This window comes from Notechis scutatus, chromosome 3, assembly GCF_049901735.1.
Source record: "Notechis scutatus isolate UNSWTSFEM ecotype Mainland chromosome 3, rNotScu1.2, whole genome shotgun sequence".
NCBI lineage: Eukaryota > Metazoa > Chordata > Lepidosauria > Squamata > Elapidae > Notechis > Notechis scutatus.
Window position 1 is genome coordinate 35,471,227 of NC_142011.1, and position 16,581 is coordinate 35,487,807.

Here is a 16,581-nt window from a genome sequence, read left to right on the forward strand (position 1 = left end):
ACCAGAAGTTCTAAGGCTTGTATCTAGCCATGTCATAAATACCCTTTAATAATCCAAAAGAATCTCTGCTTTTCCTCAGTAGTACATGCTGAGTGCCATCTAACCTAAAGGGCCCATTATCCAGTACTACAGTCAACCACTTGTCTGTTTTTGGTGTACTGTTGATTTCTTCTAGGTTATGGATGGTTATCTTTACCATTGTCACTAAAGTGGTCATCTGCCCCCAGCATCTTCTATATAGCTTCTGCACGATATATGGGTTTCCTTCCTTTAACTGGACAGCTAGGATGAGCTTCATATCCTGCCTGACCTTGCTGGGAGTATAAACATATGATGTACATTGCTTCTTCATGCATCCTTCCCAGGAACCCTATCACAACTACTACAATAAGGGAGCATAGCAAGATTTGAGGTAGAGCACAAGCCCATATTGGTATGTAATTTTTAAAAAAACGTCTAGCATTCCTAAGTTAATTATTTCATTACCTGCCATGTAATCGTCTAACAGGGCAGTATCTATTCTTGCTAGCACCTTTATAACTATTCCTAAAGCCTCCATAGACATTCTGTTTAGATTTAACCAAAAGCTTAGCTGAAAACTTTTCAGGCTTTTGTTCCTCCGGTCAAGTAGGAATGAGCCCTTGAAATCTGGACCTTTCCTGGAACTCTGCAGTGGACTTAAATTCACTCTATCCTTATGATTTGTATCCTTATGATTTATTTTGACTGTTTCCTAGTATGATTTGATTGCTTATTGTACCCTATGACTATTAAGTGTTGTACCTTATGATTCTTAACTCTTGAGAAATGTATCTTTTCTTTTATGTACACCAAGAGCATATGCACCGAGACAAATTTCTTGTAAGAAATTCTTCACACTTGGCCAATAAAGAATTTTGTGTGTCTAGAATCAGTAAATTTTCAATATGTAAACTGCCTAAATGCATCTTGGCTTCATTAGCCATCTTTTTTCTTTCTCTCCAAAATGCTAGTGGTAATTCCTCCTTTCTGTTAGGTCATCAACCTTTTTTTACCTTTTTTTACTTCCTGGTTTTAACTCATAAACTCCATTATGAGTTGGTATAGCTACTGTACTTTCAGGAACAATTCTATGTTGTAGCAACCAGCTGTCTCATCACTCCCAACGTTTTTTGGTAATCTCTTAAGTTTTATGAGGTAAAGGAGTCAGTTTTGCAGACATTACTTCTTAGTTGTAACTTTTAACTTAGTACCTTCAGTACAGCATTGGCCTTCTAGAAGTTAGTAAAAAAGTACCACTGTAGTTCCAGAGGATATCTGAGAACTCAAAAACTAAATTAATTATTTTTACTTTTTTATTTTTTATATTCTTTTTTAATTACAATGGTAATGTGTCTTATATATTCCTTGTCAATATAAACTTCCAGAAGTTCTTAGATAAAATGTATGCATAGCCATTTTCTACATCTATTTACATATATACCACAATCTGAAAAAAGCAGAAAAGCTTCATATGAAATATTTGAGCAAAGAAAGGAAAAATAAAAATGCTTTTTTATTATAAAAAATGTTTAGTACAATGTTACAAAAACCCTCTAGATATATCTTACACCAAATTGCTGTACAATAGTTTAAGAAATGATATCTCTATCAATAAGATAATTAAACCAAAATGACTGTTTAGATTGAGGTTCTGCTCTCTGATCAAGTAGTGTCCCATTTGTTTATACAAAACAAAGCGGGAAATCTTTTTAATGAATTTAGTTTTTTCATGGCTCATTTCCTGGAATGAACTTTCATTCTTCTTATCAGAAATGGTTGCAAGGAGTCATTTCTTTGTTTAGTTCTCATACACTGGCTTTGAATTTTGTTATGTCCGAAGATTTTCGCATTGCGTATCTTCAGCCACTTAATACGCAGCCTTTCAACTACTTTTGTTTTTTCTTAGGCTGTATTGAGATGATCTTTCTAATCTTTTCACTGATTCCAAAGAATCTGGAATTATACTCTGAAGGATCAAAATTGGCAGATAGACTATGGAAATCAAGGCTAGCTGAATACAGAAGGATCCATTATATCAACAACTTTTTAAACTCTGCTTGTGCTGGAGCCTCTATAGTTTCTTGCTTTTGCCACTTTTATGCTACCTTGTGGGCTTCTGATGAACACTTTTGGGTGTTGAGCTTGGTAGATGTTTTCCAGGTAAGACATTGTCTGAGCCTACAACTCTCAATGTAAAGCTGTTGTTCAAGGTTTCATCAAGCTTGCGAGTCTCTGATTCCAAAACAGTTGCCTCAGGTTTCCTAGCCACAGCAGCTAAAGAGTTTACAAGCTCTTGATGTAAATCTGAAAGCTCTTGATTTGTTTTAGTACAGTTGATGATATAATTCTGCTTCTGTTTCCGTTCTAGTGATAGTTGTGATTGTAGAACAAAAACCTGAAACAACAAATTACATCAAGGACTAATGAATTATTTCTCTCTGAAGAACTTCTAGTTTTCAACTCAATGAATAGTATCTTATGTAAAGTAAAACTGTTATTTAACATATCTAAGTCATGGTGGCGCAGTGGTTAGAATGGAGTATTGCAGACTAACTCACTGCTCACTCTAGGAATTCAATTCTCACCAACTCAAGGTTGACTGAGCCTTCCATCCTTCTGAGGTCAGTAAAATGACCCAGATTGTTGGGGGCAATATGCTGACTCTGTAAACCGCTTAGAGGGCACATAAAGCACTGTGAAGCAGCAAATAAGTCTTAAGTGCTATAGCTATATCTAATATTACTAATAAATTCTGAGAAAATGTTATGTGATCGCTAATAATCAACACTAAGTTGATGGTGCATAATTAACTATTTTCATAACAATGCATTGTGCATTTAGAACAATACATTCAACAGCAAAAACTGAATTATTCAAATGACATGGATAAAAATATTTTGAATTTTTTTAAAAAATAGAGTACAAAATGATTTTGAGGACAAAATGTCCCAAACTGTTGTTTGTTTTGCCAAAAGGATTCTCTAAAGTGTCCTTTAAGATCGTTTACAAAAACTATTGTGAGTCTTTGAAAATGCAGTTACTATGGAGGTGCAGCTCTGTACCAATAGAAGATAAGAAGAACAGTTCTAAGAGACCTAGTGTATTCCAATTATAAATTACACACCTGTTTTTGTAACTCTGCCAGTTGCTTTTGGAGAACCTGGGTTTCTTTCTAGGAAAGGAGAGAGAAAACTCAGTCAGATGCTCACCTTCAAGAAGTCTACTATTTAGGAAGAGAAAACTATTTATACAGTTTAGATTTTCTCCCATTTATTGAAGTTCAATCTAACAATTATAAACTTTAATTAAATATAAAGATAAAGGTTTCTTCTTTATATTCAATAGTCCAGTCGTTTCTGAGTCTCGGGGGCAGTGCTCATATCCATTCCTTAGCTGAGGGAGCTAGCTTTGTCCAAAGACATTTCTGTGGTCATATGGCCAGCATACACCTTCCCACCAAAGCGATATCTATTTACCTAAGTGCCTTTATATGCTTTCATACTGCTAATAGGGCAAGAGCTGGGGCAAGTAATGGAAGCTTACCCTGTCATGTGATGCTCGGGACTCGAACCCGGACAGTCAACTTTCCAGATGACAAGCTCAGCGTCTTTAACTGCTGAGCCCTAGTTAAATATAACGGGAAGGGAAGGAAATAGTGGATGCTTTTAAGTGCAACTTCTGATAATAAAATATGCAAGCTCTTCATAGCATGGATCCAGAATATCTGAGGAACTGTGTCACCCAATGGGACTAACCTGCCCCATCCATGCTGGCAGAAGGGGTATGCATCAGATCCCGTCACCAAGGAATTTGGGATCGCAGGATCCAGACAAAGAACCTTTTCAGCTATGGCTCCTGGAGAACATTGGGCTCCCCAAGGTGAATCTGCATCCATCTTTTTGGCTTTCCGAAAGAGCTTGAAGATACAGCTCTGTCAACTGACTTGTGACCCCAATAACGGCATATCATTCTGTAGGTGGCCAATGGATAACACCCCACTTTGCTTCCTCTTCACTTTGCTCCCTTCCTCTTCCTCTTGGTCAATTTAATTTTAACTAATTTTAAATTTAAGATCACTGTTTATTGTTTTATGTAGCATTTTTATTTAATGATTGCAAGCTACTTTTGGTAACGGGTGGCATAAACGTTATGTATGTATGTTTGTTCAAACCTTTGAAACGGAGAGAACCTTTTGTGACCCAGAGTCAGCTTGTGAATATTCAAAACTTAGAGAAAAGTCTCCATGACTCTTTTTCAGTTTCCTTCGTTCATGTTCTACCTGCAATCGATAAGAGAGACAAAGATGTTATCCTAAAACTGGCTAATAATTGACTGCTGATACTGAGATTACTGAATATAAGGCAAAGAATGCCAAGCACAAAACACTGAATTGTGAATAGCCCTAAATTTCTGAAAATAGGTCATGTGTATAAGAATATTTGGAACACCCAGATTCAGTCAGTTTTGTTCCGTACAGTATTAACTTTGTGAACCCTCAAGCATTCTCCTCTTTCCGCTATATATTCAAGATGAACAGTGATTAATATTTACATGTATTTATTTCTTAAGTGTAGGTATATACAAATGTATGTATATAGCATAACTATATGTGTGTGTTAGGTAGATATGTATATAGCATATCTATATGTGTGTATTATGTAGGTTTACATTTCTGAGAGCAGGCAATAGACTTTCATTTTTAATGTGTGCCAGAGTGCCCACAGAAAAAAATTACAATAAAAGTTATCTTAATGTTAACTACCCTATGAAATCAATTAAACACCCAGGAAGTCAGAAAAAAGAGCAAGCATGTTTTATTTTATTAATTACACTGTGAGATAAGTTTGTGAACCTTTTATAATACTGCAGTACTGTGACCTATAAGAAAGTAGAGCTTTCTCTAAATCCTATTAATAGATAAAAAGATTCTGGTTAAACAAATAACTCTGAAAACAGCATGTTTACTGAATATATAAAGCAGATTGTTGGAGAAACTATGTGAAGCTTTAGATTTAAAAACAGATGTCCCCTCTTTCAACCAAGTGTATATTGTACCCAGGGGTGGGATTCTACCAGTTCGCACCTATTCGCTAGAACCGGTTGTTAACATTCTAAGCAGTTCGGAGAACCGGTTGTTAGAAGAAATTACTGGCCTAATCCTGTAAGGAAGGCAGGAAGGAAACATTCTGGTGTTGCTTATAGAAACTGTCTCTCTGTTATTACATTCTTATTACATTCTTGGCAGGACTAGACTTCCTGTCTCAGGAACCTCTCTGGAGTTTTCTTTCCCTCTTGCTGGTACTTTGCTTGTGTGGAGTGACCATTCAAAGTTACAATGGCACTGAAAAAAGTGACATGACCATTTTTCACACTTACAACTGTTGCAGCATCCCCACAGTTATGAGAGGCCAGGGGAGGAGATGCGTGCCTCGATGTGAGTGATATTGAGTTGGCCACACCCAGCCAATAACATGACCACCAAGCCATGTCCACCCAGTCACATGACCACCAAGCCATGTCCACCCAGTCACATGACCACCAAGCCATGCCCACCAACTAAGCCATGCCCACAGAACCAATTGTTAAAAAATTTGAAACCCACCCCTGATTGTACCTAATGATATCTTCCATACATTGGCTTGGAGTTATTTTGGCCCATTCCTTTTTGATTCACTGATATATTTGGGCTATCTTGCATGAACTACTTGCTTCGGGTCATACTACATTTCTGCTGGGTTAAGTAATGCCTTTAATCCTCCCATTCAAATAACAATTTCTTCTGGTTCAGCCATATTTTTACATATTTACTTTGTATTTAGAACTACTATTCTTCAGCTTATGCATAAATACCCTGAAAGTTTCATATAAAATTTGTTGATACAATGCAAAATCCATTACTTCCTCAATCAACTGAAAATAATTCAATATTCAATAATAATAATAAAATAATAATATTGAACACAATAAACTTACAGTTGACTCATTGTATTCAATAAAACCATGACACAGTACATTGTCTTACACATTGGTTGTTTAATCAGAAGCTCTTTAATGAGTTTAGATTAATTTGATCACATTATAGGACAAAGGACTACTTTACCCAATCACTGTATAATGAGGGCTAACATATGATTACATTGATTGCACTGAAAAAATAATGCTGACCTTGGTTATTTTAGCTTTACAGAAAAGCTTACCTCTTGCAATGCATCTCTCAATTGAGCATTGTGCTTCTCTAAACCATGTTTATCTTTCTCCAACCTGGCTACAGCTTGCTGCAGAAGTTGTAAAGGCCTATACAAGAGTCGTTTTTCAGCTGTCCATGTCAGCTGTCCCTCTTTTTTCAAAGCCTGCATGACACAGAAATGATGCAGTACAAAATAAGAATATAAAGGTCAGGATATATACAAAAAGATAGGAGGCAGTCTGACAGCCGTTAACAAATGAGGGGAATTTTGTCCCATGGATGGGACATGACTTTTTTCTGAAGAAATCTTAATATATTGCTATTGTAAATTTCAGAATCTTAAGCAATTAACTGTTTAAGGTAGAAATGTCAGTTGCATCAGTTCCTATAGGAATAACTGTTAATCTTTTGCAATAAAATCAATAAAGACTAATCTTAAAAATTTGCTAATTTATTATTACATAATATGACCAATAGAATGCAAAAAGGCATATGGAATTATTATAAAGTTGTATTTTAAGGTCCCAAAAAACCTTGATGAAAATTCAAAGATATTTTGCTCATCTGTATGATGCACTGCATCTCACATGTTTCATATCTGTTCTTTTACCTTTTCGTCCTCGTTATGCTGTACCCCTGGTATATCATTTTCACTGCATAGCAGATCAGAAACTCCCACCACAGTTTCAATAATAAACCTTGCCTCCTTCAGAGTTTTGAAAGCTGTATCCAATTGTTCCTACAGGAAAACAAACAATATTCTTTGCTTATTTAATTGAGTATAGTAGGTGTGCAAAATGTTTTGTTATAAAATGAACAAATCCTGGAATGTCATTTACAGTGCCTGAAAGTACTCTGACATCAAGACAAAGCATTTCAAAGTTAAAATGGCACATTTCAATGTCAAATCATATCCAGAAGAGTCTTTTTAGAATCAGGATGTTCCATGGCGGAATATATGACAAACTGTGTTAATATTTGAATACATACTCAAACTCCTCAGAAAGATTATAGTTATGTTATTAGGGAGCTCATGTGAAGTTAATGTAAAAGATAAGCATCCTAGCAAAATCAAATTCGCAGCCACTTAATTTTTCTCTCTGTCTCTCCTCCTTTATTATTTACACCTTAGAGTCTAAGAAAATTTCATTTTAAACCAATTTTCCTTTAAAAATATAAGCAGTGCATCTCTAAACAGAATAAAAATGATAGATATAATTTATAAAATGTAACTACTGTTCACATGCTTTATAAAATATGCTGAACCTGCAACAATGTGCATGTATTTTAAGATAAAATGCTTACCTGGAGATGAAACCTATCCATATCCCTTTCTGAAACCATGCTCTGTGTAACAGCCATTTCCTCCTTTAAAATTCTCATAGCCTCTTCACTTCGGGCAAGGGTCAGATCCAACTTCTGGGCCTTCTGCTTCCATTCTATCTCACCACTCTCTGTCTGTTTTAGAACAGCTATCATATGATTCAATTCCTGTCTGCTTATCATTTTCTCATTTTCCAAATGTTCAATCTTTTCCTTCTGCCATTGCAAGCACTGGTCTTTTTGCTTAATAACCATGCTTTTAGCTAGTTCTTCTTCCTTCCACATAAAAATTTTCTCAATACAGCTATGGAAATTGTAGTCTTTATTGTCATGCAATCTCAGAGCTGAGATTATTTGCTTTATCTGATCACTGTAGGTTAGTAATTCTCTCCCTTTATCTTTGAGACTCTCTTCCAGTTGCTCAATTTTTCCTTTTTGCAATTTAATCTCATCATCTTTTTTCTGTATAAGCTGGAGATGTTCCTGCTGCTCTTCAGACTCATCTTTCATTGGTTTTTTATTTCCCTCATATTGATCATTTATCTCTTTGTTCTTTTGGTCAAGCAATTTCTCTTGCTCTCTGAGGTGTTTTTCATGTTCTTGCTCATTTTTGTTTTGATATTGCAAAAGATCTTTCTTACTTTTTTGTTCTCTCTGAGTGGCTTCTACTTTAGCCTGGTATTTACTAATTTGTTCTGCTTGCTTGAGCAGTTCTTCTTCTCTCTCTGCATTCAGCTGGTTAATCCTATCCAGATCCTGCTGCAGACTTAAAACAGCATGTTGTACTTCCTCTTTCTTTTTTGAGAGTTCCTTGATACGTGTTTGTAAGGATTTTGTTTCCTTTTCTTTGTCATGAAGGGAAGATCTAGTGAGATGCAGTTTATCCAAGATAAATTTTGTCTGTGCCTCCTGTTGTTGAACTTGCTGGAGGTTCTTCTCCTTTAAATATTTGATCTGCAGTTCTCCATTTTCTAAAGCTTGTTTCGCTTGTTGAAGTTCTGCTTGCAATCCCTTTATTAGCCTTACATTCTCTTCTGTGTTCTTTTCATGTTGCTCTTTCAGGGACTCAGTTTCTTGTTGCCGCCTCTTAAAGAATATTTTGAGTTGTCCCAGCATATCAAAAGTAGTTTCCTGTAGTTTTTGCTTCTTCAGTTGGTTTATTTGTTCATCTGGAAAGTCTGCATTACCCTCTCTCTCCTTTAGCACTTCTGAGCTGTACTGGATATCTTCAAGTAGAACTCTTATCTGGCTTTTCAATTCTTCTTCATGCTTCCTTTGGAACTCCAGTTCTCTGTTCTTTTCCTCCAAAGTTGCCTGTGTCTTTGCTCTATGTTCATGAAAAGCCATTCGTTCTATTTCCATTTCTTCTTTCATTTTGTTTTCTTGTGCCTTGAGCTCTTGTTCTCTTTGGGTCAAAGTCAATGTCATCTGCTTCTGCTTCTCAGAAAGCTCACTGAGATGTTCTTCCCTCTGAGCTTCAAGCTGTTGGAAAATTGATATCTGTTCCCTCTGGGAATCTATTTCCCGTTCTTTGTCCTTAATAATGGCTTTCATGTGTTCTAGGCTCGTACAAAGAGCTTTCTCACGCTTTTCCCCTTGTTCTTCCCATTCTTCAAGTAGCTTTTTTTGAGATGCAAGCTCCCAACCTTTTTCATTCATCTTTATTTTCAAGTCATCTAGATCTTTCAGCAAAGTTCCAATTTGTGCTGATTCATTATTTTCTATAATCTGAATTTTCTCCTCTTTAATGTTAGCTTCCTTGATTTTTTCCTCCAGATTCAGAGACAGGCTTTCAATTATTGTCTTTTGGCCTTCTGATAACTCTTGTAATTTTTGAAGCTTTTCTTGTTGGGATTTCAAAGTCTGAACAGTCTCTTCTAGATCTAGATTTAATTTCTTAAGATCAGCCTTTTGCATCTTATCTTGCATTGTCATTTCTTCAATTTGCATTTTTTGGGAGTCAATTTCTTTGCTTCTGTGTTCTAGATTTTTAGTGAGATGCTCTAAAGCAGCTTTTTGCTTTTCTTTGTGATTTTCTAAATCCCTAATCTGCTGTAGTTGGTCTTTTATTTCTTCATTTCTCTTTTCTAAAGTAAGATTCAGCTGATCTACAATTTCCTGAAGTGCTTTTCCTACCTCTACCTCTTTCTGCAAAGCCACAAATCTCTTTTGATGAGTCTCAGTTTCCTCATGTTTATTTCTGAGAGTGGAGAGAGCTGTTTGAAGCTCTTGCTCCAGGGACTCATTCATCTTTTCCATGGCACTTGCTCGATGTTCTGAAGCTTTGACTGATTCCTGAAGAAGCTGCAACTCCTGTGTAAGCTTTTCTTTGGTCATCTGTAATGTGCCCCGCTCATTCTGAAATGCAAAAAAAAAAAAAAATCTTCTTGTTCATTAATTCCATAGCTATATTATTTAAAGACAGCATTCATTCAAATGTAAATCTTGCACAAAAATTCTTGTTATTTTTAAAAAATGAAATGTTTGCTAAAATATATCACTTCCAAATATACATACATTATCTATTCAAAATATTCACTAGAAGGCAGCCAGTATTTGTACATGGAAGAAATCTTTAAATTAGGGTTAATCATGTGAATCTGTTTGATGATTCATAAAATCCTATTAATAATTCAGAATTTGAGTAATAACTTTTGTACGTCCGTTAAATAAAACTTTATTTTTTTCCATAACAATTTAACTCTCTTAAAGATTTAATTGTGACATATTTCTAATTATATTTTATATTTTAACACTTTGGACACCTAGAAAAGACACTGTTCAATATAGAAATGGAATTTGTGATACAAAACATTAAAAATATTTATCAACTAATTTATAAAGAAATATTCTATCCCTGAAGATTAACACAAGAGAACAAACTAGAAGCAGAAAACATGGACCAGAAAATGGTTACTGTTTTAACCACTACTATGTACATTAGAAAATGTGTTCTTTTGCAAAAAGTACAAAAGATGTACAAGAAACTTAGAAGAGAAGAACAGGCACAACAGACAATAAGAAACAAGTATTTATATGCCATCTATCCCATTATAAAATCACAACATCAAAATTTTTTTCACTCCCTTAGAAAAAAATAAGGTTTTCAACAGTTTATCAAATTTTAGGTAGCTGAACCTACAAAATGTCTGGTATCCTTACCGCCAAGCCTTTTCTTTGTTTTTCTGTTTTTTCAAGTTTTGTTTCCAAACTGGTCACCTTTTCATGTAGAATCACATTCTCTTCCTTGAAAGCAATGACCTCTAACTTTAAGGCAGACTCTAGGGAGCTGCGTCTGCCTTCAGCTACACATTTTTCTATAATGAAAAAAAAAAAGAAAAAACTCTCCATCCACTCATTATAATAGTGACTTTTCTAACAATAAAGTAATTTGGGGGTATTTTAGAAAGTGCTAGTGACTAATTTACTATTCAAAATAATTTTTAAAATATTAATGCATTTTCAGCATGGAATATCAAGGAACAAGAAAAGAAAGCATCTATAAAAATGTATAGGAAAAAATAGCTCCAGAATGAACTACTGATTTGTTATCGAAACCATTGTTAAGAACTGATTTTCTCAAAAGTCGTCAGAGAAGATTATTTGAATCTCCTATATCTGCTGGAGTCTCTGTCCTTCTGATATTATACTCAGTACTGCTATATAAAGGGAATGTTTTTGTTACTAAGCTTGACATAACAAGCGCAAAAATGAAAAGAGCTTGCTTTGCCAAGATTTTCTGCAGCTCTCAACTCTTGTTTAGGGAAACTACCACACCTTTGCATTATCACAGTTTGTGTTACCTTCTTCGCACTGGCTCAGCCACTTCTCCAGCTCTTCGGCTTTGGCATTAATGCGTATCCTTTCTGTTTCCTTCTCACTAAGTTCTTGTTTCAATTTCTCAGAATTCTTCCTTGCTTCATCCTGCCAAAAAAACCCACTCCAACACATGCTATAGGTACTCTTGAGATAGGAAGAGCTTTATAATTTATTTTAAAGTAGAATTTTTCTTGCAGCAAATTATACATTACATTGCACAAACTATAGATTACACTTTCCTGAAAAACACGGTATATTGCAAACTATACATTACAACTCTATATTAAATTTGTATCCTCCTTCTTCATCCTGCCTGTTCATAAACTCCATATTGTTGTCTGTCATATCTTTGACTTTTTTTTATAATCTTCACAATTCTAGCTGGGGTAGAAGTACTGGAAAATACCTAATGTAAGTGTCCCAAAACAACTGGCAATTGGACTTCCTTAGTTTTTTCCATGAAAAGGTTTCACTTGTCATCCAAGAAGCTCTTCAGTTTTATAATAAACATGAATTTGTGTGCAGGTAGTCCTCGACCTACAATCGTTCAAAGTTACAACAGCACTGAACAAGTGACTTATGACCGTTTTTCACGGTTACGACCTTTCCAGCATCCCCATGATCATGCTTTGCAAAAAAAAAATAGTCATATTTATAACTATTGCTATGTCCCAAGAACTACCTGAACTACTAGCTGTGTCTTTAATTGTATATATTTTTTACCCAGTACTTCCATCTTTTTCAATTCTTAAGTTATTATAAACAACCTATCAGTATAGTAAAAAGGCATTCATTATATTAAATAAGTTGATATACTGTATATTTGCTGAGCTTCTAAAATACAAGGCCATGATATGTCCTGATAATTGTCTAGATTTATACAGCATTTAACAAGACAGAATATAAAGGAACTTCCTAAATGTTTTTTAATTTTGATTTTACTCCTTACAGTTTTAAAATATTTATTTTGATTATCAGTATCCAATGAGAGACTTCTATGTGTTTTTAACTTAATAATATAAGGAAAATCACTGGATAGACAAAAATGCAGGATTATCTAGTCTATGAGGCTATCCCTCAGTGGCCAGTGAGATGCTGATGGGAAACTGACCAGCACATGTTTTCTGCAGGAATTATTTATACATGTTCTTCATCTAAGAAAAATTTTAAAAGAATATTGTGCTGGATAACATGCAGTTATCACAATAATTTTATAAAAATTTAATTACATTTCCTTTAAAATACCTGGAAGCAACCCAAAGAATGATGCCACATTCATAAACCAAAAGGTAAGTTACCAGTTGAAGGTGAGCCCGCCAGAGATCTTGTCGCCAGTCTTGAAGTGCTTCTGCTACCCTCTCTGCTGTAAGCTCTGTGGAACAGTCCTTAGGTTGAGAAAAAGCCAGTTCTTTCATATTATCCTGTTCTGAAGAAATAAATCTGTTTGGTAACTGCACCTTCAGGTTAGGGATATTCATTAGAAAGAAAGAAAAATCTACATAAAATTTTAAAAGTCAAATTTACCGTGCTAGATCTGAAAATGACATGGGTCTGCAATGTTTTCTATCTACAGTTTCTTAGAACATGGAATATTGCTTTCTCCCATCAGGTAGCTTCCAAATGTGTCAGGGCAACTTTTCCACAGAATTTTCAGTCAAATGGGCACTGGTGATTGTCAAACATTATTTGTATCACCAATAAAAGAGAATATACGTAACTCAGGGTTGAACTGGGGAATCCTTGGCGGTCTCCGAGCTTGGTTGTTTTCTTGCAGATGTTTTTATTACTGACTAGGTAACATCTCCAGTGCACTGTGTACTAAGGGCTCAGCATTATTTGTATTACCCATGTCACCAGTAACATCCATTTGGCCTGCATTTCCTATAAACTAATAATTTTAATGCCTTAGTGTTTCACAGCCTGTGAGCCAAATTATCAAATGTACTTTATAGCCAGATCTTGCCATCATACTTTATTTAATTATTTATTTTATCACAGGCAGAACCCAAAACGTATACTCTACAATTGCAACCTTGCTTTTCTAATTTTTACTCATTCAGTTTAAAAAGTTCCAAACAACCATTTATACAAATATGATGAATAATAAAAAGACAGTGACACCACACAATACCAACACAATATAAAAGTAATACTTAAATTCTTAATCCTATATTTCACAACACACAGTACAAATGAAGCATATTAAAACAGCTGCATGTTTGTTGAGAGAGAATAAAACAAGTATCTGTGGATACCCATGCAAACAGGGATTGCCAAAAGCTACTTCTGAAGCAGCTGCATAGGTCTGCAGAAAAAAATGGATGTTTTAATTATTCAAAGATAATTGCCCTGTTTATATTCCAATGTGTTGTGAAGCACTTCTTTTGAAGGATTTGCATATCCCTAATAAACACAATTTAAAATATGTAGCCAAAAATGTTTTGAGCTGGAGTTTAGGTCACTATTATTAAAAAAAAAAAAAATTTCCCCAAAAGCCAATATCATTCATTTTAATTGCTCTTCCAAACAGGTCTCGGGTAATGATCAAAATCAACACTAAGACTTACAGTTATTTTTCCTTCTATAAAAATGATGCCATTCTAACTTTCAAGTTTAGGAAGAAGACAAGCCACTTTATTATTATTATTACCTTTATTATCAGAGTACAACATGTGTACAATGAGACTGGCTGAGCCTCCCTTCATGCACCCCCCACCCCAATACAATTCACAGTGAGGACAGAAATCCCTAACCCAGTCCAATCTTATTACACTATTTGACTTCTGAAATCTTGCCAAGCAAACTGCAGATACCAGGAATCAACACTGACTTGGAGGGGCACACATACAAGCAAATATTGAAATGACACACACACAATCTTTACAATGAGAACATTTTTCCCAGAAATGAACCAGATTTTTTTTTATACTCGGATTCTTTAGGCTGACTCCAGCAACCTTCAATTCTTTCTTCTGTTCTATTCCAAACAGCATTTTTTTTTTTAAAAAAAGTCAAGTTCTACCTTGAATATCCTATATAGCCAATAGTTTGACATGAATTATGTAAGTTTATAAAGGTTATTGATCAGCAACTTATGCTATTGGTATAAAAATAAGCATCATGTTTTCTCTCTATTTTCTGAGACTGTCACTATACTTTAATTAATAAGAAGCTGAATTATAAAGGTTACCTACAATTTCTCCAAAAGACATTAGTAAATACATACACACACACCCTCAAATATAGTTCTATTACACCAGAATTCTGAAAGTGATACTTGATTAAAAAAAACGGCATAATGCTCATTCACTTGCTTCTTAGACTTACCTCTATTAAGGAATGATGTACTCAAAATGTTTTTGTCTCCTTGCCCTCTAAGTTTTGGCTCAGGACTATTACACAGCATGTAATGAAGTACTGAATGTAGTTTTATCAGCTGAGCTTGTGCCTCCCAATGAACTGAACAAACACGCTGACATTCAGATGCCAGTGCCTCTGCCCTACTCTCTGTGCTACATAGGCTTAAGCGTAACTGGGACACTTCGGCCTCCAGCTTTTGTATAGTGTCTTTGGCATGTTCTTCATTTGCATGGGAAACTTCCAGATCTTGAGTTAGCTGTTCCCCATGAGCTATCAAAGTTGCCTCCTTCTGTACCGTCATCTGCTTGAGTGATTCCATCTATGGGAAAAACAATAGAACTTGGAGATAGGAACAAGGATAACTTTCAAATAAGTAAATACCTCCTAGGCAAAATAAAAGACGAACTGGGAAAAGTTAATTTAAGTAGACAAAAGAATAAGCTTTGTATATTATTACAAATATAGGTAGTTCTCAATTTACGGCAGTAGTTGAGACTTGAATTTCCATCACTAAGGAATGCAGTTGTAGAGTGTGACTACACTACTTAGTGGCACCAGTGCTTGCAGTCCTGGTTGCTGCTTTTTAATCCCATGAGGTGGGGGGGACACAGCAGGAAATTGCAAGATCCAGTTTTCCAGGCAGATAACAGGCTGCTGCAAGGTAGGGGAGGCAGTGAGAGCGGGTGGGTGGGGAAGGTCCTGAAGGGTGTGAGAGGTGCCAAGTAAATCAGGAAGGTATGAGAGGATGTGCAAATTTGTGAAGGGATCACGAGAGGTACTACAGGGTAGGGGAGGGTACACATTGGTATGAGGCAGGATGTGTGTGAGGGGTGCATGTGGGTTTTGGAGGGTGCATGAGAATGCAAGAGTGTGAAAGACGTATTACGTAGGTTAAGAAGAACTGCACAAGGGATTGTGCGAGAAGCACTGTGTGACACAGGGAAGATGCACAGAGGTACATGAGAAGTGCTACAGGGGTCAGAAAGGATATGTGAAAATGCATGGCTCGCCAGCAGGACATGAGCATAGAGAGGCTGGGGGGAGAGTGTGTAGATGGGGGAAACTTACCCCAGTGACCAGTGATCTCCCTGTTGGCTTTCTGGGGAAACAGGCATGGAAGGTTGCAAATATTAATCATATGAGCTTGAGGTACTTGGCAACCAGTCCTAAGTGCAAACAAGTTTCCAAGCACCCAGACAGCAATCACATGGCCACAGGGGTACTGGGTTGGCCAGAACTCTGAGAACCACTTGTAACCAGCATTCATTCAGTGCAATATAACTTTGAAGAGTTGCTGTATGAAGGGTTGCTGGATGTAAATCAAAGACTAGCTGTAGAGCATTACCTATTGCTTTATCAGTTTCAGGCGAGTAAAGGAAAAAAATTAAGCCAGGTTATTCCAAACAATGCAAGAAAGAGGCCAATGTACTAAAAAAAAAAAAAAAACACTGAAAGCAGGCTTTATTCTGAAAAGACTACTGTACATTGATAAGATAGATACTGGCAATAAAGAGAAAAATAAAAAGGAACTGTTGTGGATGATACCTGGCTAATTAATTCCTGCACTTCTTGTTTGTGCTCAGCAAGCATCTTTTCCGCTTGTTGTAGGGCACTGTTCAATTTGGTGATTTCATCCTGATGAGCATCATCCCTCTCTTGCAGCTTCTTGAGTCTGAACTCCTTCTCCTCCAATGAGAGAATCAAGCTACAGCAGAAAAAAAAAAGCAAGATTTCAGTTATAAGATAACTATATTTAAGTACAAAAAACCAATTTTCATTCCCATAGATGCTATCAACATAGTTCTTTTATGGTGCGCATTTATAAATTATGATGTACAAGCAAAATTTCAGTATATATGCCAGAAAATAAT

General features: G+C 35.7%; 1 protein-coding gene across 3 annotated transcripts in view; it reads right to left on the bottom strand.

Moving 5' to 3' along the window:
• Window positions 1–1,500: 1,500 nt before the first annotated feature.
• CEP250 (centrosomal protein 250) overlaps window positions 1,501–16,581 on the bottom strand; it is a 36,475-nt gene continuing 21,394 nt past the window's right edge. For all 3 annotated transcript variants that reach the window (XM_026685213.2, XM_087959505.1, XM_026685214.2), the window contains exons 23-33: window positions 16,256–16,415; window positions 14,678–15,029; window positions 12,649–12,776; window positions 11,335–11,455; window positions 10,694–10,848; window positions 7,514–9,889; window positions 6,819–6,947; window positions 6,219–6,371; window positions 4,193–4,300; window positions 3,146–3,193; window positions 1,501–2,416 (exon numbers count right to left, since the gene is read on the bottom strand). In XM_026685213.2, coding sequence (XP_026540998.1) covers window positions 2,123–2,416; window positions 3,146–3,193; window positions 4,193–4,300; window positions 6,219–6,371; window positions 6,819–6,947; window positions 7,514–9,889; window positions 10,694–10,848; window positions 11,335–11,455; window positions 12,649–12,776; window positions 14,678–15,029; window positions 16,256–16,415 — 4,024 coding nt within the window. In that variant the 3' untranslated portion in view covers window positions 1,501–2,122. The remainder of the gene's footprint in view (window positions 2,417–3,145; window positions 3,194–4,192; window positions 4,301–6,218; window positions 6,372–6,818; window positions 6,948–7,513; window positions 9,890–10,693; window positions 10,849–11,334; window positions 11,456–12,648; window positions 12,777–14,677; window positions 15,030–16,255; window positions 16,416–16,581) is intronic.